This window comes from Heloderma suspectum, chromosome 2 (genome assembly GCF_057233095.1).
Source record: "Heloderma suspectum isolate Gila_16-S chromosome 2, 16-S_ref, whole genome shotgun sequence".
In the NCBI taxonomy this organism is placed as follows: Eukaryota; Metazoa; Chordata; class Lepidosauria; order Squamata; family Helodermatidae; genus Heloderma; species Heloderma suspectum.
This window is the reverse complement of record NC_139459.1, coordinates 139,268,368-139,294,200: the sequence shown is the minus strand read 5'-3', so window position 1 is coordinate 139,294,200 and position 25,833 is coordinate 139,268,368. Positions and strand designations below refer to the sequence as shown.

The following is a 25,833-nucleotide window of genomic DNA, read 5'->3' as shown; positions in this document are numbered from 1 at the left end:
TGGTTATTTAAAATAATCTAGCACACCTGCTCCAATTTTTTTTTAATCTACATTTTTAAGTAAAGCTTTTTACATTCAAAAACTTGAAATAAAATAAAATGAAGAATTCTTCTGCAACGTAGCTTACACAATGCCTACCTAGAATTCTTGCTTTGAGTCCCCACCCCCACTCACAAAAGCAAGCTCAAGAATTAGCACGAGATCCACCTTCTTCCTAGGAGGCTGGGAAGACCGCAGTCGGCGCACGGTGGGCGTACAGAATCGACAGAGCGAATTTGATTGGTCTCGGGGCAGCAAAGAGATCGGCTATTGGCTGAGAAAGCTTCGGCGAGGCGGGCCGGTGGTGGCAGCGTGGAGGTGAGCGGAAACAGGCGAGAGTAGAGGCGTAACAGGAAGGAGGTGAGGATGAAGAGTTGCTGGAATTTATTGGGGGTGGTGGGTGATGCATCGAAGACCGGAGGGAAGGGTGATAGTAGAGATAATAGAGAAGTAGATGTTAGGAAGGGATAACGGGCTGAAAAATGACGGGCGCAGAATTGCACTCCCGGTTCAAAATATGCTGAACATGTGTTCTTACTATAATTTCAGCCACATATTTTTATCATGCTAATCTAGAAGTAACTGTGTAGACATGCAAAGAAAGGCTGATTTCTAAACAGAGAAGTGGCAGGTTCCAAGTCTGCCTGGGAGCCGCCCTAATTTTTAATTTTCTTATTCATTTCAGGCGGCAACCCTTTGTACATTGAGTACAGAGAAATTTACTTCTGTGTAAACATGCACAAGATCGGGCCGTCAGAGGTGTAGCCTAAATAAGGAACCAGGATTCGGACACACCCACACTCTAAAATCAACTGTGGACCAGTCCAAATCATATGGCTATACCTCCAGGACTGGCTCTCCCCATAAGCAGTCGTACACTGATGCCTGGCTCAGAATTCTGTTTGTGCACGACACGCTGTCCAGTGTGCTGCCCCATCCATCAAGTTTCCAATGCAGTTATGAAAAAGGAATGAGGTCTGCCTCCCCTTAACCAATAATTTTTGGCCCACCCCAAAGCTGCTGACTGGTCCAGAAATTCATTTGTGTGCAATGCACTCTCATTCGTTATTCAGGTTGCATCTACATTTCTGAGCTGAGTAAGACATACAGGAATTACAAAGAAGGACCTGAGAACCAACTTCAGCCTTGTCCTTGGCTCCAAATCACAAGGCCTGGCAGTGGTTACTTAGTGAGGAAGGGAATAAAATCTGCCCATGCTCAGATGCATTTCCTTCTTATAATTCAAATATTTGAGGGCTGAGATTTAGTATTTAAAAGGGGTCCTCAGTCTGAGCCAAGTCCCAGTTAAAATTAAACCGAGGAGCAATGTACAAGTGAATCTAAAATGGTTTTCTGAATTCCTCATGTCTGAAATCAAAACAGCATCTGTGTTTTCTAATCACTGTTAAATAAGCGATCTGTTGGATTACCACAGGTATGTTAACCATAAGAAATTATACAGCACATTCTCCCTTAAACATTTTTACTCAGAAGTTAGTCCCATTGAGGTCAATGGGGTTTACTCTCTAGTAAATACATTTAGAACTGCAGCCAGAATTCAGTTGCTTAGTTTCTCTTTTCACAGCCACCTTTCATATGAACAGTTCCATTTAAGAAACCCTTAAGCTTGTTATGCTTTGAGTATACACACTCATCCACATGGCCTCACCCCATGGCCGATAGTAAGAGGTCAAGCTCAGACCATGATCAATAAAAAAAATCCTAAATATGTATGTGAGATGCTGGCAACCCTAGAGAAGCAGGATCTGATCCTCTTTCTGCTGGAGGAAGATGAGACAATAACTTCCTTCATTTCAAGCAGAACTAGTTCTCTTGTTGGAGACCAGCACTCATTTGTGGATTGCTGGTTGTAAACTACTGGCATATTTCAAAGCTGGGGCTAGTAAATGTTAAGATGAAGGCGATTATTCTGTGGGTTATATGCAAGTGTAGATGTATATAAACAAAATCTTTATCATTAGTTTAGTCAAACCCCTGTTTCATGTCCTCTCAAGATCTAGAACTGTACAGTTTAATTTTACAGATCCTTGCAATTTACATGCAGTTAAGTCTTAAAATTCCAGTGTGACATATTTCTGGGTAAATATTTTAAGGCTTGATAGGATTTGTGAATATAATATTTAGCGATGTTCTGCATCTTAATGCCATTTCTGACCTTAAGAAGTACTTGTGTCCTGTATGTTCTCGGTTTCTTCCATTTGCTGGTGGAGAGGTTGAATTTGAATGATTAAGCTAAAACCCACATTCAGTCAGTGCTCTGGAATAAAATACATTTTCTGTGTAACCTGTGGGTCATTCTTCCTAGTTGAGTCTATTCTTATCTTAGTAAAACTGAGTATTTCTTCTTTTTTCCCCCCTGAGCACAATGCCTGTGTGCTGGCTAGTGAGCAAAGACAGAACCTGTCAGCAAATTAAACTGCCGCACTTAGAAATGGTGGTGATAGGGCGTGGCCCTGAAACGGAGATAACAGACAAGAAGTGTTCACGAAGACAAGGTAAAGTGGAGATTAAGGTAGCAGTCCAAAGCACATTAGGGACTAAGTCCCATTAAACTCAGCAGTCCTTCCTTCTGAGTAAAGATGCTTAGGATTGTGCTGTAAGTTGATTTGTCCTTTTTTGGCATGGTGGCATAAGTGCTTTGATGCTAATTAGATTGCCAGGATAGATGATGTAGTTAAGAGACCAAGCCACAAATCGGGAAGGCTCTGGTTCGAACTTCTCTTGCTAAAGTCACTTGACAAGCCATTCCCAGTCTCCCCCAACCTGGTGCCCTCCAGATGTGTTGGATTACAATTCCCATCATCCCCAGTGTACAACTAGATAATGTACGTGAAACACACTCTAAAGTGCTATATAAATGCTAAGTAATTATAATATCATACTTTCCAAGATTCACAGATGACAGTACAGATACTTGTGTAACTGTTCTCTAGAGCTGGATTCCAGAACCTGTGGCCCTGTACAATTCTCATAACCCCTGATATTGGCTGGGAATGATGAGAACTGACCACCAGTTCTCCAGCCCTGCTCTAGATGCTTGGGTTCCCCCTCCCCCCTTACCGACTGCTGACGTCTCCTCTGTATTTGTTGTACATCGTATTCTGCAGCGTATTCTGTCTTGTACTGGCTTTTGAAGCAAGATGTGTTAGTAAACTGATCATAATGATTGAAAAAAATAAAATGCAACTAAGTTTAATAGAATGCTTAATCCCATAGTAAATCTGGTTGTCCTTGTTATAGAATAGCTGCAGCCCATTCAGCATCGTTTACTATCTGGCTAATTACGGAGAGGGATGAATGGTAAACAGTGCATTGTGCGTCCATGTGTATGTGTATTTACACATGTGTAACTTCTAGGGGGGCGGGGGCAGGCTGAAACCTGAAGAACTCTAGAGCATGTGTGCGCACACGAACATAGTTTGGACAAGGCAAAACAGGGAAAGCTGGGGGTGGAGGGGTTGCCAGGAACAGGCACCAGAATATAAGAACTAATAGGGGCAGGTAGAGAGTATGAGATAGAAAAATAGTTATCATTAAAATATTAAATCGTAGTTATCATTAAAAGATTAAATTGTAGCAGTAATTTTGTTCCATTTGGCCATGACTCCATTACAGCTTCCTGCATTTATTTTCTAGGCTGGCAAGGCAGACTTTGATTTTCCTGGCTTGAGAATAAATTGGTGAACATCTGGCCCTTATTTTCTAATTTTAGTAATGTTCAATTGTCTCCAAGTGCCTGCTCTTTTGGACTGACTGATTCTGTCCCCATTCTCTGCAGTCTAGTATATCCTAACCCCCTACCCCTTTTACCACAGAATGCCTGGGTATGGGCCTAATATCATTCTGTCACTTTTATTTTCAGTACAACTAAAAGCAGACTGCAACAAAGGATATGTCAGGGTTAAACAGGTAGGTCCTTTTCTCTCAATATAGCACTGCTGAGTGCTCCCTTGGCACTTTATAAAGTTTGAATAGTAGGGTGTGTCCTGCACCACATGTCTGCAAAATGTTGCCCTCATTCTCCACTTTCACATCTCATTGGTCATGACTTATTTCTTGAATAAATGTATTCCATTAATCCTGCAAAAGAAAGAGAAGACCAGCTCTTTTTGGCGGAGCTCAAAAGTTAGCAAGGTAAATGTTCATAAAAATAACTCAAACAGATCATGTCTCTTTTGGAAGATAGAAATAGTAATCAAAGAGTTCTTTTGTCCATCCTCCTTAGGAGGCGTGATCCCAAGCAGATTTGTTTTCTCTGTATTCAACTTTTCTGCTTGGTAGGAGGGTTATAATCATCATCATCATCATAATCCTTAATACTTGTTTAATGTTATCGCCTTACTTTTACCACCTTTATGTACAAAGTTGGAGTAGGGATATAGGCCTGAGACAAAAAGTCAATTTTCCTTTCTCAAGAAAAGCTCACTAATCATATACAGTTGCATTAATATATTGAGGAGCTTAGGGGTTATTATAATGTTTTAAAAGTTTCCTAATCATTTTCTTTCAGGACTCAGTAGTGCTGTTCCATAAATGGATCAATACTTAAAATAAAAAGGTGCTTCCCTGCCTTTTATTCCAGGCATATTTACTTATAAACAAAAACAATTTCACAACAAAAGTTATTTTCAACTACTTTTATAAGTTGCTCTTTTTCTAAAACGTCCACAGGATCAAACAGATTCAAAGTGCAGCTCTCCCATTTTTTCTTTTTATTCTGTTAATCGGTATATTAACTCTACACTTAAAGCAAAGGAAAGAAAGAAGGAGGGGAGACTATTCCCCCCCCCCCGCCCCAAGCTTGCTGTTTCTTTTTCATGGGAGTGAGAAACAGCATTTTTAAATCTGAAAACAGAAGAAGTTAAACAACTTTTACCGAAAGCACTTCTAAAAGTGTAAGTTGAAAATGTAAGTCTTGTTAAGGCAGGTGAATTATTCACAGATTTACTTCTTCCCTTCCCTGTGGGCAGTATCCAGTACTGCTGCTGGGACCCACCACTTGCGCAACAAAAACCTAGCAGACCTGCCCCATTCCAGAACTAGCGTTTCTGCTCAATTTGGGGTTGCTTTTAGAACTGCTGGCTCCCTGTTATGCTAGCAGTGGGTCCTGCTGGCACATGGGTCCTGCCCATTGTTTACATCCTTGAAAAGCAGGAAGGGGGGGGGGAATCACAATGAATTGCAAATAGCGATATTTTTGGTTTTCTCATATTGACTACGCAAAGAAAGTTGCACGCAGCAGTCTTGTTCCCTAAATAAATCAGGCCGGCTCACACGATACAAGGGTGGCTAAGAAGTCTTGTTAAGCACTCTGTACGCGCCGGCTGCATGACGGCTTTACATAATTATCCTCACCGGGCACAGCTTGTTGTGTCATCTGAACCTGGTCAGGGTAGCTTGTTATGGTGCGTAACAAACCACCCAGAACCATAGCCTCTTGTAGGGTTGTGGGATAGTTTTTCAACCACCTCAACAAGCCACATCGTCCGGTTCGAGTGACACAAGAAGCCACAATGGCGCTTGAATTGGCAGCTTGGCGCCTGTGGGCACCACAACACACCATGACTTAAATAAACCACGGTGGGCTGCAGTGATCTGACTTAAATAAACCACAGTGGGCTGCAGTGATCATGGAAACCAGGTCAATGCATTAAAATAATTTTCTTCACCCCATCTTCCAAGGAAGAAGAAAAAGTCATTATCTGCTATTCCCAGCTGCTCGGGCCACTTCCTCTAGATTGTCTTCTTGGCTGCTTTTATTTATAGTTTCTGTTTCTTCATCCTCATTGCTTTGTATTTTCACTCTGCTTGCAATTTGTTTTGCTGAGTTTCCCTTGCATCCCGACTCAGAAGGCCTCTGTGTCCTGGTTTGAATGTAACGCCAATTCGTAGTTTGTGTAACCCATGAATTGGTGGGGCCGTGCCAGAGCAAGCGAGCACGCTGCCTCCCATGTGCTCATCACTTCCGCTTGCGTCCACTGTCATAAGCAACCCAGGAATGCCCTATGTGATCCAACATGCACACCTGGATCTCTGGGTTGTAGAGGGACCAATAACCTAGAATTTTAACCCAACAGAAACCATGGGTTCAAACTCTGGGGTGTTTGTCCCTCAGCAACCCAGAATTCTGGGTTTGGACCAAAGTGGATGCAAAGCAGAAGCGGCGAGTGGGCAGTAGGCAGTGCAACTAACTATGGGTTGTTTACCCTGTAGTTAGTCGTTACATGCAAACCAGGCTGGTCTCTCAATTTCAATGCCAATTCCAAATGCAAATTTTGAAAAAAGAATAGTCTCATTCAATAGAGCAGAGAGTCTCATTATATGGGGCTTTTTCCTGAATGTTCCAGTTGGCTTTAAGAAGTTTGCATTCGCTCAAGACTATCCGGTAGCTGCTTCTCACCCTTATGCACGCTTTTGACCGCCTCCTTTGGAATCAGAGTCAACGGCTCCTACAGGGCTTGCCCAGTTCTCCAAATCAAATTAAGCCACACACCCACCTGTATGGAACTTGACCCTCAGACTGAATGGGCACTTTGCTACGGCTGGAAAACTATTCTCTCTCTCTCGGATTTTCATGGTCTTTTGCTGAGCCCACTCAATGGCCCAGTTCTCATGACATGCCCAGTTCATCAGGGGTTGTTTAATAGGGATTCAGCCTATGCTAGATGGGTTTACACTCCCCCTGAAGACTCAGGCTTGCAGTTGGATATACTCCTGTACTCAGCCTTGGACATTTTCAGTGGTGCCCAGGAGTGCGTTTGTACAGCTGAGGCTAGTGCGCCCTTTCCTAAAGATGTCTGATCTGGCCACAGTTGCACATGCCTTATTACATCCCGTTTGAATTACTGTAAATCGCTCTATGCAGGGCTGCCTTCAAACACTGTTCAGAAACTTCAGCTGGTCCCAAATGCTGTGGCCAGACAGTTGACTGGGGCTGGTTACAGGGAGCATGTAACTCCCTTGTTACAACAGCTTCACTGGCTACCAGTCTGTTTCCAGGCAGAATTCAAAGGGCAGGTTATGACCTATGAAGCCCTATAGACCACCTTCTCCCATACGAGCCTGCCTGAGTCTTAACATCTTCAGGAGAGGCCCTTCTTTCCAGACTGCCACTTTCAGAGCTGTTTTTAGTGGCAACATGAGAGAGGGCCTTCTCAGTGGCTGCTCCCAGGCTGTGGAACTCCCTGCTGAGGGAGGCTAGGTTCACTTCCTCTCTGCTGTCCTTCCACTGGGAAGCAAAGACCTTTTTATTCAAGCAGGACTTTGGCTACTGGTTTGGTTGCAGGTTTTATTCTGTTGTGTTCTTAATTGTGTTTTAATGTAGCCAGTGTGGTGTAGTGGCTAGAATGTTGGACTGAGAGCCGGGAGATCCAGGTTCTAGTCCCCACTCGGCCATGGAAGCTCACTGGGTGACTTTGGGCCAGTCACAGACTCTCAGCCCAACCTACCTCACAGGGTTGTTGTTGTGAGGATAAAATGGAGGAGGAGGAGGAGGAGGATTATGTATGCCGCCTTGGGTTCCTTAAGGAGGAAAAAGGCGGGATATGCATGTAATGAATGAATGAATGTATTAGTTTTTATTATTGCTTTAGTCAAGTTTTATTTGTGATTGTATCATTTTTCTTGGTAGAAAGGCAGGGTACAAATCAAATCAAAACAATCAATTGATCGATCAATATCTTGCAGTGATTTAGCCTGTGCTCAGCCTGGCACAGTCTTACTACTGAGCCTCAGTTCTAGGCAGACTGAGGTTTCTACGACTTTCCTTGTCTGCTCCTCTCCTGCCCCACCACTAACTTGCTAGACTCTCAGACAGTTCCTGAGCACAGGGCCTGGTTCTAGATACTTACAGCCAGTTTTAGTGGAAGTGGTCAGGCTGTCTTATATTTAGGCTTTTCCCATTCCTTGGCCAGAGAAGTATTGCTAGATCTCAGTACAGTTATTGATCTATACACTGTCTGCAACTCTCCACTTATTATTCTGCACACTCCCACTCTTTTATGGGCAGAAATTCACAGCACAGTCCCAAGAGAACTGTGTTGGGCAGAAATTCTCTTTTTCATACAATTTCCCCTCTACCTATAATATTCTCACACACCCCTTCACAACTGTGCTGCTCAAACTGCAGCAGGTCTGGATTATCATTGTCCTTTCATGGTTCCAGCTAATGTATGAATTACATTTATAATTGCAGTAATCATATACAGCTGTGGCCACCTTAAAACTCAGGCCCTCTTTCAGAAGGGTCCTATAACCCCACCCCACCTGGTTCTTGGTTGCCAGCCATTCTTTGGATTAAACAGCACAGTTGTTGAAAACAAAAACACAAGATTGCTACTGACTGTGGCTGCCTTTTATAGGTTTTACTGACAAAAAAGCAAATAAATTCAAGAAAGTTATAGAAAGAAGATGGCACCTGTTAGAACATGAGATGAAGTCATGACATACCAGCTTATAAGAGCACGGTGTATACATTACCAGTTACAGCTTTCTGCTGGCAGAAGTGACTCCGTGCCTGGAGTGACTACACCCAGTATCTTCCCTTTTATAGTTTTATATTTAAACATGATACGTGATTTGTCTCTCCCAGGGTTATCACTTCCTCTTTTGAATGGGCCTGCTTTTACTTTGCATATGCTTGAGGCTTCTCAATTCTAAAGGCCTCAAACTTTGGTCAAGCTGCATACTTTTTCTAGCCTGTGCCCTTTTTTAATTTTGTCTGTTTTAGGGCGCAATCCTATCGGGATAGGTGGCCACCTCCGAACTTGGAGGCGACCGCCTATCCAATGCAGAGCAGAAGCAGCCACCCTGCATTCGTGGCTAGACAGCCGATTTTGGCTGTCTAGCTGTGGGAAGTCTGAGCGGGCGGGCGGGCAGGCGGACACTGGGTGACACATGGGAAGTGTCAGAAAGGCACATCCGCCCTCCCTGCCCCGCCCCGCCCCGCCCCCAGGAACACCCTATTTTCTCTGCTCTGCGCTCCTCTTACGAGTGCAAAGCACGGGGCTGATCCACGCTGTCTATGAGGCAGCGTGGGAAGGGGTGGAGGTCAGTTCTCAGGGAACTGACCTATCCTATGGCCATCTAGCTGCTGACTAGTGGCCATAGGATGGCGCCCTTAGGCTGCAATCTTATATGTACTTACCTGGGAGAAAGGCCCATAGAAGTCAGTGGGTCTTACCTCTGAGTAGATACGTATAGGATTGTGCTGTTAATCTCCACACAAAAATTCTCAGTACCTTCATAAAACCACAATTCCCAGAATTCTTTCAGGGAAGCCATGGCAGTAAAACTAATTTAATGCTGGTTTGAATGTATAATATAGTTGTACGCTCAGAAACCCAAAAGTGCTGTGGGTTGGGGGTGCTTTCGGAGGTCAGGAGCTAGCGTTACCTATGCCTGCACTGCTGCTGAGTACTTACACCCCTCTTTGTCAGCTTAGACTTCTCTGCCGTTCTCTCAGCTGGGCTAGGTCATTGCCTAGGCAACTGAGGTAGCAAGATGACCACATACCACTTGACCGGAAGAAAGGAGGCCATGGGGAAGCCTGGCTTCTTTTTTAGCTGCAGAAAAAGAGAGGACTCCTAGTATAATTTCCCTTTTGTTTGATTTGGTCAGGCTAAAGGGGGTTCTTTGAAGGTTGATAAGGGAGTCTATGAATGCAGTGTTGAAGAGAGGCTTGGCTTCTTTCTCTGACTGCAAGGCGAGTTTAGTGACGAAGCAATGTTGCAAAGAAACCGAAGATATGTTTTTCTTTTGTTGGTGGCCATCTCTTTACTACTGAATAACTAAGTCAGCCTTGTATTTTATTTGAACTGAGAATCAACGATTAAGTGGAAATAACCTGCAACAACTGGAGCCCATTTTGCTTGTTTGCTTAATATTGTATTGGTTTTGTAGGTAACAGGGCGCTTAACAATTTCTCTCATTGCCCAAGTTACTGAGACCCATCCCATTTGGCGGAAGAGTATTCCAGTCCTCCTCCTCCTCTTAATATATAGTAGTCTTCATCCAGAATTAAATCATGCAAGTCCAGGAAGTACAGCCAAAGTAAGCTGAATTTCTCTGATTTTCCGTGTTCTTTATACAAGCCTTGCAGCATAATCCTGTACATGTCTAGTCATAAGTAAGCCCCATTGAATTTAATGGTACTTACTCCGAGGTAATTATGTATGGGATTGCAGCCTTGCTCTAAACTCAGGGTAGGTTGATGGTAGATTGGGATCTACTGGTAGGTCTTTGTTGATTTGCAGCAGATCTCTGCACATGTAACAGTAGCATGTTGTAGAGAAGGGCAGCTTAGAGCCTGTCTGCTGTAGCATTGTTGAAGTTGTGTACCTGATCAGTGACTGAATAAGAGAGCACTAGAACACCCATGTGAGCTGTTTTGCTCTACACAGAAAAGAAGAGCAAGATATAATATAGAGAGCCAGTGTGGTACAGTGGTTAGAGTGTCGGACTAGGACAAGCAAGACCTTGGGTTCAAGTCTTAGGTCAGTCACACTCTCTTAGCCTAAGTTACCTCACAGAGTTGTTGTGAGATACTACAACATCCTTCCAGGCAGGCTGGCTTTCTAGGTGTTTAGGTCTAAGTATAATGACTGATGCCAATGCTGGCATTTTCTTTTGCTCCCCAGATAGGTGTCAACCCAACCAGTATTGATCTGGTGGATATTGGCAAGGACCAGGAACTTAAACTGAAGCCAGGACAAGTTCTCCACATTGTCAATAAACTGTACCCATACACCGTGCAGTTCCTGAAGGAAATGGGAGCATGTGTTGGTCCGGAAGCAAAGGAACCAAAAAGTGAAAAAAGGCCACAAGATGAATCTGAGAATAGCAGTGTGGAAAGCATGTCAAGAAAACATGTAAAAATGGACCCACAAGGCTGTGCTTCATGTTACAAGCTGAATGATGGCAGTAGTTCTGTTTCTTCATGTGAAAGCTCTTCTGGCAAAAAGGTGAGCCAATAAATAGCGACAACTGGTGTTGTAGCACAGGTGGCTGAATACAGTAGGCAAAGCTGTGTTCTTAGCACAGACTCTAAGGGTGCTTCACGACAGAGGGCTCCTAGCGTGAACAGTCAAAAGGCATCCAGCTATTCCATCTTTTCTTCCTTATTGGATTTTTTTCTGGCAAGAAAAAGGATGGCAGAAACTATGGGAAAAAATGGGGGGTGTTTACAAATGGCAGACAACATCATTGGGACACAGGCACCCCTATGAAATTGAATCTTGCAGCGTAATTGCACAAAAAAAGCCTTGTCTGGAAGCACCCTCAGTGGTAGGTGAGATAATATTAGGGGCATATCTACATTACAGGCTTAAATTGATTTAATAGTGATTTGCTCCCTTTAACAGAGAATTCTCAGCACCTTTGCCAAACAGTTCCAAAATGCTTTGAGAATAGCCATAACAGTGAAACTGGGGTAGGATGAAATCCAGTGTTGCTCAAAATGACTTCTGTTTGAGCAACAGGACTTTCCCCACCTCTCTTCCCCTGTGGTTCTCCCAAATTTGCTTTGGAGAGTCCCTCAACCCTCTGGAGCATATTTTGAAGGCAGAGGGGAAGAGGAATTGCCCCCCTCCCTGTTCTCTCAGCAGGAGCAGCTAATTGGATACCATCTGTAACAGTGATATGTTTGCAATGTAAATATGCCCTAGGCATCCCTAACTTCTATAGTGGGAGTGCATGTACAGAGCTTGCTAGGTAGCTGACAGTTGGTTTCATTGACTGCGACTCAGTGGTGGAGCACATGCTTTGCATACAGAAGGTTCCAGGGTTAATCCCAAGCATCTCCAGGTAGGGCTGCAACAATTCATGCTGGAAACCCTGGAGAGCCGCGGCCCGTCAGTATGAAAAATAATGGGCTAGATGGACCGATGGACTGACTCAGTATGTTCCTATCTTCCTATGACCAGGGGCAAATGCTGAGTGCTTCCAGACTATCGGGCTACATTTCTAGTACTGTTCCTCCCAGGAGTTGCAAACATATTGGCCTTATGCATACTTCCAAAAGGCATTCAGAACCCTGAGGGTCTCCTAAAATTATTTTAACTATCCTTGCAATGTGACTTCAGCCAAATGCAAATTTAGATTCTCTCATTTGCCCTTTAGGAATCTTTGGAGCACTGGAGTCAAGGTCTGAAGGTTGCCATGCAAAACCCAGATATTCAGGTACGAATCTCACGCTTCCCTTGGATCAGTGGAGCTCTGAGTATGGAGCTGTATGGTTCATGACTGTAAAACCAATGTGAGATTGTGGTGTAGATGTTCATTTCTTTGTTTCTCTGCTAGGTTTACAAGGATGACAGGGCTGTTGTTATAAAGGACAAGTACCCAAAAGCTCGCTATCACTGGTTAGTGTTGCCGTGGGAATCAATCGCTGCCTTGAGTGCAGTAACTCAGGAGCATCTTGAACTGCTGGAACACATGCATGCAGTTGGAGAAGTGGTCATCCAGCAGTGCCCTGAGAAAGACAGCTTGCGCTTCCGACTGGGCTACCATGCCGTTCCCAGCCTGAGGTAGTGGATGATTGTGCTCAGAATGATCAGGCTGTGCTATGTGGGACACCAGGGATCCTTGGGGGCATCTATCAGTTTGATTCTAGCAATTGGCAGGTGCTTGCTAGAGAGAGTACTGACTGCCACCCTTTCTCTGACACCTTTTGTTAGACGAAAAGGCCTTTAATGTTTTGGTTTTTATTGTGCTATAGTAACATACCAGAAATCCTTGTTCTTTTTGTTTGGTGTTCTCAGACACCTACATCTTCATGTCATCAGCCAGGATTTTGATTCCAAATGGTTCAAGACCAAGAAGCACTGGAATTCTTTTACAACGGAATACTTCTTTGACTCCAAAGGTAATAATTCAGGCCATCTTAAAAAAAAAATCACATATACTTCTGAGTGTCTCTTTGTCTGTCTCTGGACTTTTGGTTTCCTCCTTGTAACTTAGGGTCAAACTAGCCATGATGACAGCATCCTTGTTTAATCATATGACTGCACCATTCACATATAAAGTAAAGGGGAAGGGCATGGGCACAGGGCCGGTTTAACATCCAAAGAGGCATGCAGATGCGGTGAGCTGAACCCACCCCTGCAGTCGCCCACTTCAGGTCCTTTTCTCCCAGTCCTGCTCCAATACTAGAACACAGCTGAACTGGGGGAAAGGACCATGTGATGGTAAGGCTGGGGAAGCTCCAGGGTTTCTTTGGGAGAAGCCAAGACAGTTAACGTTTGTAGGGCGGCTATGTCCCTAGAGCAGCTTTCCCCAATCGAGCCTTCCAGACATATTGAAGTACAGCTCCTATCATTCCCAGGCACGTTGCTAGTGGCAGCTGTTTGTGATAAGTATAAGCACTGTATAAGAGGAGTTCACTTAGTTTTATTTTCATGCACAAGGAGCAGAACTGTTCCTCCATGTGCTGGTATAAAGTCTGGGCAGCTAAACCCAATTGGCATTTGTTTCATAACCTTAACAATATGGATGTGGCAGAACCTGTAATCTCAGATACATTATGTCTCCCTGCCCCCTCCTCCTCCCCATTCAGATGTGATTGCGATGGTAAAGAAGAAAGGAAGAGTGACTGTAGACAAGAGCACACCCCAACTCCTGAAGCTGCCTTTGAAGTGTCATGTGTGCAAACGGCAGCAACCAACCATCCCTCAGTTAAAGGAACACCTTAAGGAACATTGGCCAAAATGGTTTGGGGAATCTCTGCCCTAATCCACTCACTACAATTTTATTGATTATTCAGTTAACTGAATTCCAGTTCAGTTACAGTATGCAGACCGTACTAAGTTGTCTTATTAAATGCACAAATTATGAGTTGTGTGTAAAATTGCTGATGGGTTTTTTTTCAGATGGCTGTTATGCATAGGAAAGATGTGGTGTGTAGGCAAGCCTCTTAAAACAGTGGGCTGTACCTGACCTTTTGCAGTTCAGCCCTCATCCATGGCACACCTATGTGCTCTGTTGTAAATAAGGCATTTATAATTAGTTGACCAGCCAGAGTGGGGCCCTGTGGCTTAATTCACCCATTGGCATTCTCTTTTTGTTGACCACAGAGATGCTGGAATGAAATTTGGTGTACACTGTCAGGGCATCATTCTATATTTCACGTTTGAAGCCTTGCACCTATTTTCAGAGCAGGGTAGGGGAGAGGAAAAAAGCAAAATATAATGTAATGAGATCTGACTCTCAGATTGAAACTATAGAGTGAAATTTGCTGTATATATTTGAGACACCCTTCTATATCTCAGTTTCAAACCCCAGCTCTACTTGTGCACCAATTTCAGGCAAATCAGTATGATATCTGGCTTCAAGATTTTGTTTGAAGTTTGAATACAATCTTGAACCCTGCACCCATTTTACTGGGGGTGGGGGTAGATGCAAAATATATTGCAGTGTGGTATCTTACGAGTCCCCTGGACTGCAAGGAGGTCAACTCAGTCAATCCTAAAGGAAATCAACCCTGACTGCTCATTGGAAGGACAGATACTGAAGCTGAAGCTCAAATATTTTGGCCACCTAATGCGAAGAGAAAACTCCCTGGAAAAGACCCTGATGCTGGGAAAGATGGAAGGCAAAAGGAGAAGGGGACGGCAGAGGATGAGATGGCTAGATAGCATCACCGATGCAATGAATATAAAGTTGAGCACACTCTGGAAGAGAGCAGAGGACAGGAAAGCCTGGCGTGCTATGGTCCATGGGGTCACGAAGAGTCGGACACGACTTAACGACTGAACAACAACAAATCTGAAGCAAAGCCTTTTAAGCATTATTATTGTTTATATCCCCCCACCACATTTTATCCTTACAACAACCCTATGAGGTAAGTTGAGAGTTTATCTACTCCCTTCATCCACTTCATTTTGGTAAAAATGAAATAATTCAGTATCTAAAACACATTTGTAAATCTCTCTTCTGATTATTGCTATCACTTAAGCAGCAATCTTGTGCACACTTTACTAGGAGCAAGCCCCACTGAACTCAGTAGGGCTTATTCCTTGAGTAGATGTGCTTAGGATTGTATTGTTAAGCTGCAGTCCTATGGACACGCTCACTTGGGAGTATTCCTCACAAAATTCATGACTTCCATAAAGGTTTTATTTATTTATTTATTAATAATGATCTGTCCTGCGTCTAGGAAATACAGTGGCTAACAATTAAAATGGATCAAAACAAAATTTAAAAGTACAAGACTGAAATAGGCAAGGGTTGCTTCCCAACAAGGCTTTTATTGTGAAGTCACCCTGTCACATTCATGGAATTTTACAGGGGGGTTCAGTCAGACATCATCATCTTCCACTTTGAAGTCTTCCACTTTGTAACCTGTGTTTTTGCATGGCTTCTTTTGTCTCCCTGCCCCGCCCCGCCCCGCCCCCCCCCCACGCATTGAGGAGCAAAATACTGAGGAGCTATAAAATGTCTCTTGATTGGTAGACCTAGGAGCCCTCTATCTGGAAGCACCAAGGTAAAACAACCCATAAAGAAAATGACAATCCCAATGAAACAATAACTGAGCAGAGGGGAGTGAGCAGATAAGTTGACTTTCTGGGAGCAAGGAGTTCTATGAGCTGGGTGCCACCGTGAAGAAGCCTTTCTTATACATCCTTATACCGCTCAGCGGTAGGAAGCATAAAAGAGCCTCCACAGTTGACCTCGGAGGGCGGGTGAGGTTATATTGGGGGTAGGGAGCCATTTAGGTATCCTAGTCCTAAACCATTTAAGATTTTAAAGGTAATGACAAGCACTTGGAATTAAACTTGGAAATACAGAAGTAGCCGGTACAGTTGAATCAACAAATGCACCACATGCTCCAAGGGACCAGCCACACGCAGCAGCCTGGCTGCAGCATTCTAACTGGCGGAGCTTTCTGCGTGTTTTTCCAAGGAAGTCCCATATAGAGCATGTTACAGGGGTTCATGTGTCACCATGACTGGCTCCGCCTTATCTAGGAAAAGGTTGGAGTTGGCACACCAGCCTAAACTGAGCAAAAGCTCGTCTGCCCACAGCTGCCACCTTAACATCCGGTAGCAAAGCTGGGTGAAGCTGTGATCCCAAACTGTGAACTTAATTTTTCAAGGGGAATGTAACCCTGTCTACAGAAGGCTAAAGCCAGATTCCCTAATTCACATTCTTACTGGCCAGAAGCACTTCTGTTTTGTTGGAATTAAGTTTCAGTTAGCCCTCATCCAGACCTTCATTGATCTTGGGCACCAGTTTAGAATCTCCGTAGCCTCCGTTGAAAAAAGAGGTGAGGGACTGGAGTATCACCATCATATTGTTGGTACTAAATTCCGAACCTCCCCCAGCCGATTCAAACTGAACAGTGTTAGGGATAAGATACAACCTTGCAGGCCACCATAATCCAGTGGCCATGGTGATACTGCCTTCTGAAATGTACCCTTTCAGGAAGGGCCAAAATCACCATAACGTGGATGCCCAAAGACTTGTGACAGATAGGCAGTCCAGGACACGATGGTTAATAATGTGAAGGGGTGCTAAGAAGTGCAGCAGAACCAACAGTTACATATTGCCCCAGTTTAGTTCCTGGCTTAGATCATCAACCAGAGAAATTTCAGTCCCACAACTGGGTCAGAAACCAAACTGGAAAGGATTCAGATAATCAGTTTAATCCAGAAAAACTTGGGGGTAGATGGCTAGCTTGCTCAATTTAGTTGTGAATCTAGTTCCCATTGAAAGCAGTGGGCCTTAACTGCTTTCATTGGCTCTTTTAGGACGTGGTCATAACTAACTTTACTTGGATTGGGACCAGTGGAACTGACTTCTGACTAAATATGCAGAGGATCAGGCTGTTGTATAGCTTTCCCAAGAAGAACTTGATGGTTAATGTCTTGCAGGTGGTAAGTTTAGGCGCCAATTTTAAGAAGACAAACATGGACCAAATAAGTCTAACACATTCAGAAGTTGGTGATGTGTACCCTACCTGAAGAATCCTGCTCAGAGACAATTAAAACAATGAGCATCAAATGGGCTGAAGGATGAAATTCCTCAGCTAGCAGACACCTTGGCCACACCTTTTATTTCACCAAGGTGTTTCTGACTTTTATTTATTTCTATTAGATATACATGGGAGAACTTGTTTTTTCTACAGCTGTGGCATGTTATCTGATGCTATGGTATATAGGATCAGCCACATATGATGCCACTTTTCCTGTTCATCTCACTGAAGTCACTGGGACTTGGTTCCCAGTAAATAGGCATAGGCTCAGGCTGCACTTTTATCTTGTAAAAGAACCTGAAGCAGAAGAGAACAAAGATTCAGGGTATTTCCAGAGGGGTAGTTTTGTTAATTTATTGCAGCAAAAATTAGACTTTTGGCACCCTAAAGATGAACAAATTTATTATGGCATAAACTTTCATGGACTCTAGCCATGGAAGCATATGCCATAATAAATTTGTTAGCCTTTAAGGTGCCATAAGATTCTTGGGGTTTTTTTGCTGAATATTTATGCCTTGCATGCCAAATAGTAATGGGGCTAAACAGAGGAAATATATGAAGCAGATCTTATTAGGCTAAATCAATTAAATATTTCTGCATAGGAATGAGGTGAGAGTATTCACTTTATAAGAGAAATGTAGCAATGCACAGCTAACCTTATGCCACTTTTCTAAAGAAATGAAAATTATCAGATATTAAGAGTTTTTTCATGAGGAACAACAAAACTAGATCCAGAGAAAAAATTAAAACAAACCCCCCCCTTCCCCTTGATTTTGAGAAAGCTTCCATCAACACTCATTTTGTCTAAGCATGGCATTTCAGAGTTAATGTCTGAAAATCCATAATCATACTCAGTTGATACTGGGTTTGAAGTTTATCTGTACTTTGTTGAGAATTGAGTCCTTGATAGAATTAAAAACCAAATCAAACCATATCCAATTCAGTGGACGTCTTCCTTTCACCACACAGGGTAATGGATGCCCAGTATTAGTTTGAGTTGTGTGCCCACAAAGAAAAAGGTAGCTAGAAAACCGAAGCGGTATTAACTTAGTAGTGCTACTTTAAAGTTTTAAAAGTTAATTTGTTATCAACTGGCAAAATAGGGACCGAGGAGATAAAGCGGGGGCTTTTAGGCAACACCATGTAAAAAGTTTAAAAATAACTGAAGTTGCTAGTTTGAATTGCAGTGTATATGCTTACAAGCTTTTTCTGGTTATCCAGGCAATACTGGGGGGAAAAGAAGGCAGTAAGGAAGGCCATACTCAGACATCAATAGCAAGACTGGTCTGCTTTGGTTTTGGCCTGCCTGTTCCTTGTTGCTTCAGGACACACGATCAGTTAATTGCAAGACATGGGGAGGGCACACATTTCAAAGTGAGAAGAAATATTTTCTTAAATACAGATTCTCAGTCCATCAACAGATGTGGAGTCTGGATTATTGGAGAAGGTGCAACTTCCATTGGATGTTTTTGTTGAGCTTCGGAGGTATAAAGAACTCAGGATCTGGGAGGGGAAAGATACAAGAAATAATCCTAATAATTCAGTTTGCAGTCAACAGCAGAAGATATCGCACCACATCTTATATATAATATGGAAAATACAGAGACCGAATAAAGATTCAATTACTAACAGTAGGGGTTAAAAAAGAATATGAAAACTTGACAGTGTTAAATAAAGTAGTTCCTACTGCTCTATCTGCTACTGGAGAGAGATCTAAATCTACGAAAACTAACCTAAAAAAGCAGGCATTCCTAATTTTCATACCATTGCTGCCTGAATCAGCAGATCTAGTTTTCCGAACTTTGCTAAATGGTATGCTTCATGGTAACCAGATTAGATATAACCAGAATTTAATCCAAGCCACAGCTCATTAGGGATCAGTTCCAGAACCTGGAGTTCTGAATGCCAGCACTCAACTAGGGAGTGTGTCTCCCTCAATACCATTTAGGATTAGAGGGATGGGTGCCTAGCCAAGCTTATGTTCCAGCATCTCTGTTTACAGAAATTAAACACTGGATGCCATCACAGTATCATCTGATTTGTGCATTGTGTAATTTCTCTTTCTCACCTTGTACTACAGGAGTGGTCACTTTCTGTTGATTGTAAGCAGCAGTTATGCTATTAGCAGTTGAATTGGGACCCAGGATCTAAAATTGGAATTGGCAAAAGAAAATGTTTGTCTATGTATAACAAAGAAGCTACAGCATTTGAGCTGAAATAAAGCTAAGCTTGAGTCCTGCTGTGCTTCTTGCCCTTCTTACAACAATTCCATTAGAAGGCACCTATTTTCATAGGATGAAAGATGCTGAGATATTCCCTGGCAATCCAAAAGGGAAACAATTTTTTTTTGCTCCCCTATCTTCTACCCACCCCCACCACACCCCAATTTGTACTTACTCACAAATAGAGCTGCTGGCAGGGAGCCCTTCCTAGGCAACAGCAGATCTCTTTAGATGAGGGGTGGGGAACCTGTTGTTGGACTCCCAACTCCCATCAGCCCAACCAGCATTCCCAGTGGTCAGCCCTGATGGGTGTTGGAGTCCAACACCGTCTGGAGAGCCATAGGTTCTCCACCCCTGCTTTAGACATTGCAGAGAACTGGCACTCTCTTTAAAGATGTTGCTGGTGCAAATGTGTAATAAGGAGCTAGTAAGCCACTGGGATTAAATCAGGTTTCCTATTCACCAGGCTATAAGGCATAGCTCTGGTGGTGGCTACCCATGGATAAACCCTCATGCTGAGGCATCGCATATATGCTTCTTTCAAAATGCCATCAAAATAATGATCATAGTAGCTCCAGTATTTACCCCCAACTCAGGGCCAAACTACATCCAAGGGGGCTGTTGCATCATGCCGAGCGCACACAAGCACCGTTGTTGCATCATGCCCTCAGGTGCCTGAATTGCCATGGCTTGTCATTTCATGCAAACCCAGGCAGCAGGGGCTATCTGAGGGTTAGACAATCCTCAAATAACCCTAAAACAAGCCATAGGTTATTTAAAGGGTAAATCAACCCACGTGTCATGTGAATCAGGTCGATGTGTAGGTTGACTTTTAGTGTGCCGGCAAGGGCACCAGCAGTGCTTAGGCTCTGTACTGTAAGTCAAGGCAGGACAGAGTTTGGAATTTTTTTCTTACTGGGTTAGCTGGGGTCTGCCGCAGGTCTGGGCTCCAGATTTCAAGAAGGGAGGGCTCCATCAATTGAAGGGTCTCCGCAAAGCTGTGCTGCAACTTCTGGGCTTGTCCATCATAGCCAAAGAGGACTAGATACTTTAAAAGGCTGTGTACCTCACCTTAGGAATAAAGACCCCCAGCAATAATTGTAGGTTTAAAATGCAATCCGTTACGTGTGAGGGGGTAAAACACAAACCTCTTTATTTTGCCCTCCAGTCCCAACCTGAAAATAACACAAGACTCTCCTCTCCCTTGGCATAGGAGCAATGAGTACCACTCCCTTCTCAGTATCATGATCTCAGCTCTCAGAACAAATAGCCATGGGGGTGTCTGCAGGATCTAGTCTCTCCAGGGACATTTCGGCCCCCTTCCCAGAATGTGGCACTTTCCTTTATTCTAAAACATAAGTATTTTGCTTATTGAGTTGTAAGGGAGGAAACTTCAGGTTTTTGTCACTTTAAATTGACTTACAGTTTACCCTTGGGCCACTCTACCCCAAATCTTTTGGCTACAGGCCTGACTGCTGTCTAATGATGAAGGCAAACCGGGGCGGGGGGGGGAGCCCCCAAAGTGAGTATCATCATTGTTTTAATATCCCCATCAGGGGATATTTAGAACAATGGCAGAGAGAACATTTGTCTCCTCAGCATTCAGGATTCTTACATTACAGAGCTAGCCTGTGTTGGGTTTTTACACTTAACCTGACTTCTTAAGAGTAATGTAAAATCAGAATTCTCTAATAGTGTGATGAAAGTTGACTTCAACACTTGGGCATTTAAGAATTTTTCTACCTACCAAACTATGTTTTGAGTAATTTTTGGATATGTGGGTTTACCATTTAGGTCCATCCAGTAACGAAGGCAGCCTTGAAGTCAAATCCCTGTTAGCACAAGACCACTGCACCTCACCTCTTAGAATCTCTCTCTGGAGAGGATTATTAGCCTTTGCTCTTTGGGAGTTCACACCTTCCTTCAGACTACATCAAAAAGCTTGGAAAGCCTCCATGACCAACCTTTCAGACTGTCAATACTCCGAACTATTTCCCCTAAAACTTCCAGGAGTGCGACATCCTCTAGGGGGCTCCCTTCCTTTAGGCTGTGTTTCTTGCGCTCCGCTTTGCGACGGTTTTTTGAGGAACGTCTACAAAAGATGAAACACCATGTAGCATATACACAACAACAAAGCTATTGTAGCCAGGGATGGGGGGGAAGGTGATAAGAGGGAAAGCAAAAGTGAAACAGCAGGTTTAGTAGTGTCTGGTCGTGTTGTCAGTGCTTTTGGTGCACGCAGACAAAGTTTGGGTTGGCCCACTTAAGCCTTGTTCCCACTGAGGTGGTAAACCTTGTCTGGGCTGAACCACTTCAGACTGCAGGTGGGATTTCACATGATGGAATGCTCTTTCATACCAAACCCCCACCCCTGCTTGCATGTACAAAACTAGCATATTAGGAAGAAGCTAGAACCTTTTCTCCTAACATGCTAGTTTTCTATGTGCTGCAAGTTTGGTTTTAGATTACTTTATTATTTTTATTTCTTACATTATGAAACACCTCATAAAATAAATTTCTCTAAGCATTTTACAATAATAATACTACAAATAATATTTAGTACTAGTAGTAGTAGTATTTGGTAAGGAGAAGCATTCCACAACATGAACCCACCTGCAGTCTGAAGTCATACAGACAGATGTTTACTACCTCCATGAGAACTAGCACTCTGAACTTCTTGCAGCTATTCATCTGTCCCCCTTAATACTTCACTGTCATCTATTTTCATAAACACCTGCCGAGGGTCACCCCAGTACAGAGTTCTATATTTTCCCCACCTTTAAAAACTGAACTGGGTTCAATTGAAGGCAGGAGCATCATTAACAGAAACTCCGCTTCCATCTGTCTAAAAGGGAGCAAAGATCACCTCCCCATCTTCTGTGTTTTCTTGAGCACCACCTGTCTGGGGGCTGGAAGCATGCTGTTTAGCCACACTACTTGACCCCTCCATATACGGTCAGACTCTGTATGATAAACTCAGCACCGCTTAGCAGTAAGAGCTTCATGCTTATGGAGTGAATGTGTTTGGGCATAATTAAGGACATACAAACTCCAAAAAGAAGATGTCGTATTAAAATACGGAGTGTTTCACATTCTCTCATACTCTTCTGAAAACTATTTTCCTTACAGGTGAAACTGAGCAAACATTTGGATTAAAATATTACAGACATGTTGTGGGCCAAGAGAAAGGGCTTTGTGGCCTGCCTGGTTATCAACACCCTAAGGCAGATCATCAAGAAAAAAGAATCTGCAAGAGAGAACCAGGCAGAGCCTTCATATATGGAGGACAGTCTGTGCAAAGCTTCCCCTACTTGAGACAAGAACAGCAGCCAGGCTGGTGAAAAACTAATGTAAAGACAAATACATACGCAGATATTCTTGAGTTACTGTGAGTGTATTTGGAACTTGTGTCGCTAGCCGTAACCATGCTGCTGGTATCAGAAAAGAGGTCTGATTCTGGGCAATTTGGTCTGTCGAAATCTGCAAAGGCAATCACTTAAATCAGTAGAAGAAAGAAAGAAAAGTTCCCAGCTCGTCCTCTGAAATCATTTCCACCCTATAACCATGCTTCTATAACACTTCTAGTGGGTACAGTGCTTGACAATCCTCTCTCATTCAAAAATACCCTGCCAGGTAGCTAATTATTGCTGTTCCAGTCTACCAAATAGAGGACCAAAGTGAAGGGGGAAAAGGGACTTGCTAAGCAAGTGGGCTGCAATATAAACCCAAGATGAAGTTGGCCTGATCTCAGGGTTGCACTTTGAACCTTGGTCTTCCAGGCTCAAGTGCATAAGAAGTAAAAGCAGCCCTGCAGGATCAGACCATAGGCCTATCTAGTCCAGCATCCTGTTTGGCTAGCCTGATGCCTATGGGAACTTCGCAAAGAGAGCGTGAAGTCAATAGCTTCTCCCCTGTCATTTGTTCCCAGCATACAGAAACATACTGCCTGCGAACCTAGGGGTGAGCAAATAGCCACTGTGATTAGCAGCCATTGAGAATCTTATATTCCATTAATTTGTCTAATCAACAGCCTAGGTTTCCATTCTATCTCAAAGCAGTGCTTTGACCAGGAACTCTGTACTAGTTAGTGGCATGAAACATGATTCAGTTCCAGTGCATACCTAGCAGCTCACTTTGGGCCCGCTGCTTCAGCTCTCGGACCACAGAGAGGCGCTTACGATGGCGAGAAAATGCTGCTTTCTGACTCTCCAAGAACACCAAATGGTTTTTTTGGACTACAGAGGTGATAATAGTGGGAAAGGTGTTATACAGTGAAAGTGAAGCAAGCATATTCAAAACTTTGGGTAAGCAAAGGAAGATTTTAAAAACCCAAGATCAGGAAAATGGCACCATATAAGATCAGCCTTCCCCAACCTGGTGCCATCCAGAGGTGTTGGACTACAACTCCCAACATCCCCCTGCCAGCCATGTTCAACACCTCTGGACCGCACCAGGTTGGGGAGGGCTGATATAGGTGGTCAAGTGGAATTCTTCCTAATGTCAACAGACACATGCACACCAACCAACCCAACAACCCTTGCAGGTTGGAAGCAGAATTCTAGCCGCCTCTTTGATGTCCAACTTTCTGTTCACAGGACAGAATCAGGACAGATTCATAGGGGAATCATTCAAGCACATAATTCCCCCCTGCGGTCTGAAGTGGTACAATCCAGGACCAACGGTAACACACGCTATTCTGCACACTGAGGTAAAGTATACCAATATCCTCGCACATGTGCTAATCCCAGACCTGTAGCATTTTCCCACAGGACCCTGAACTTGCAACATCCCCTGGAACTCCATTGGACCCATACATCCAAGAGCATGCATCCACCAGCTCTCAGCAGGTTAAGGAACCTTACCTTCTAGGAGAGATGGTCTGAAGTTGGTCTCTAGAATATCAGTCCTATTATATTTGTAGATCTGGAGGAGGGAAAAGATATGGACAAGAAAATCTACAGCAACACTGTTATCAAGTGGCAAACACAAACTCTTTCCAACAGGTAGATAATGGAAAAGGCTCAATGGTTTTAAGGATCTTACTAATCTCAAGGCTTCGTCCCAAGCAGTTCCTTCCAGGAGGAGCAGAACAGCCTCTTCATAATCCTGGAAGAGGGGAAATAAAGCATTCACTGTTGTTCTGCTAACGAATCAAATATCACTCCTGCTCCCCCACAATAGGGAAGGGAGGTTCTGGAAAAGGTCCATTTGACTAGTAACACTGCTAGTACTGGTCGATAGTGAGAACACTACCTGACATCCATAAGGTGTGTTTATTTATGTATTGCTTAATTTATATCCTGCCTTTCCACTAAAAATAGTGCTTAAGTCTAAAGGCAGATGTTCACACACATCAATCCCTATTGGGGGATGGAGCCAGCTCCATGCACACATGGTAATGGGCATGAGGACATGAGGGCTTCAGGTGACTCATGCACAGGGCCATTGGTACAATCGTCCCCCTCCCCATTTTGAAGGGAAACAACCATATGAATATGCCCATCGCATGCTACCTTATGGATGCCTGGGTATGTGAAGTGAGAGGTCATTCGTGCCCATTCCACCACCACAGAAAAAGTGTTAACATTGCTCTTTTATATCACAGTCATTTAATGTCCCTGTTTAATTTGTTTTATTGTAATTTCAACTTTTTTGTAAGCCACCATGGAAAACGGTTGAAGGGCGTGGCATAAACGAAGTCAGGAAAAACTAACAAATAAATGAAACTAAAGGGTCAGTCTGGTCAGGACCTCATCCTAAGGGCAGGACCCCATGCCCATCAGGGGATTAACATCCCTGTTAGTCCCCTGGTGACTACAACATCAAGCAATTGCTTGCATGATGTGAATAACCTATGAGACCTAACCATGCAGCCAGAATGCCTGTATCTTTTAATGTCACATCAGCCACAGTGCTGTTCAAGGGCGTTGATCACATCCAGCTGAGCACTATGAAATGACAAGATATCAAGCTATATATGTGCATGCATGAACCAGCCTGGTGTTTTATCCCATTCCAGCACCTTTTCCAGTCCTTTGAAACGTCCACCTAATTTCCATTGAGCCAGTTAAATCTTTACAGCAAGGATGGCCAAGTTTTATATTTTCAGTTGTCACTCTACTCTTCAGCTGGACCAGGGTCTGGAAATGGAGTCTTGCCAACAGAAACCGATACCTTCTCATGAATGGGCAGGTCCCATAGTAGAGTTGTGCCATCTAGCAGTTGGGGCTTCACCAGTATGAAGCCTGGACTCGGACACAGCCAGAGCGTTTTATACAAAATCCAAATGAGAAAATACAACAAAGGGTGCTTCCAGACAGACGGCTCCTAGCACTACCAGTCAAGAGGCATTGTGCAGCTATTGTGTCTTTCCCTCCTGAACAGATTTTCTGTGCTAAGAAAAAAGATGGAAGAAGCAGTGGAAAACATGGGAGGATTACAAATGGGAAACAAAACTATAGTGTAGACCTCCATAAAAATCTGAGAACGAGGCAGGGCGATTGCGCAATAAAAGCCTCATCTGGAAGCACCCAAAGTGTGGAATGTCCTTTTGGTGTTACAATGTAAAGAAAAATGGGACTG

The 25,833-nt window shown here is 43.5% G+C and overlaps 2 protein-coding genes across 6 annotated transcripts in view; one reads left to right on the top strand and one right to left on the bottom strand.

Annotated features, from left to right (window-relative positions):
* The first annotated feature begins 326 nt into the window (after positions 1-326).
* Positions 327-25,779, top strand: APTX (aprataxin). 4 transcript variants are annotated; one of them, XM_084835014.1, is made up of 10 exons: positions 327-357; positions 2,422-2,555; positions 3,923-3,969; positions 9,961-10,110; positions 10,698-11,021; positions 12,178-12,237; positions 12,358-12,584; positions 12,819-12,922; positions 13,613-14,900; positions 16,806-19,269. In XM_084835014.1, exons 2-9 carry the CDS (start codon positions 2,426-2,428, stop codon positions 13,786-13,788), a joined length of 1,218 nt encoding a protein of 405 aa, XP_084691140.1. In that variant the 5' UTR covers positions 327-357; positions 2,422-2,425; the 3' UTR covers positions 13,789-14,900; positions 16,806-19,269. The 4 variants fall into 4 exon arrangements, with proteins under 4 accessions (XP_084691140.1, XP_084691142.1, XP_084691139.1 ...); XM_084835016.1 differs by lacking the exon at positions 9,961-10,110 and adding an exon at positions 23,847-25,779 and having other exon boundaries at positions 335-399; positions 16,806-16,931; XM_084835013.1 differs by lacking the exon at positions 16,806-19,269 and having other exon boundaries at positions 335-399; positions 13,613-15,232.
* Positions 15,962-25,833, bottom strand: part of ELP1 (elongator acetyltransferase complex subunit 1) — a 53,589-nt gene continuing 43,717 nt past the window's right edge. For both annotated transcript variants that reach the window (XM_084835010.1, XM_084835011.1), the window contains 8 exons: positions 24,295-24,357; positions 24,114-24,174; positions 23,373-23,486; positions 22,620-22,731; positions 21,216-21,343; positions 20,168-20,322; positions 19,098-19,176; positions 15,962-18,532 (listed from right to left, as the gene is read on the bottom strand). In XM_084835010.1, the coding sequence (XP_084691136.1) occupies positions 18,465-18,532; positions 19,098-19,176; positions 20,168-20,322; positions 21,216-21,343; positions 22,620-22,731; positions 23,373-23,486; positions 24,114-24,174; positions 24,295-24,357 (780 nt within the window). In that variant the 3' untranslated portion in view covers positions 15,962-18,464. The remainder of the gene's footprint in view (positions 18,533-19,097; positions 19,177-20,167; positions 20,323-21,215; positions 21,344-22,619; positions 22,732-23,372; positions 23,487-24,113; positions 24,175-24,294; positions 24,358-25,833) is intronic.

Excerpts from the sequence above, each read along its gene's own strand:
- APTX (XM_084835014.1), top strand. The coding sequence starts at position 2,426 with ATGCCTGTGTGCTGGCTAGTGAGCAAAGACAGAACCTGTCAGCAAATT. Across the intron at positions 10,111-10,697 it reads GTCCAGGAAGTACAGCCAAA|ATAGGTGTCAACCCAACCAG; the intron begins GTAAGCTGAATT and ends TTTGCTCCCCAG. Across the intron at positions 11,022-12,177 it reads AAAGCTCTTCTGGCAAAAAG|GAATCTTTGGAGCACTGGAG; the intron begins GTGAGCCAATAA and ends TTTGCCCTTTAG.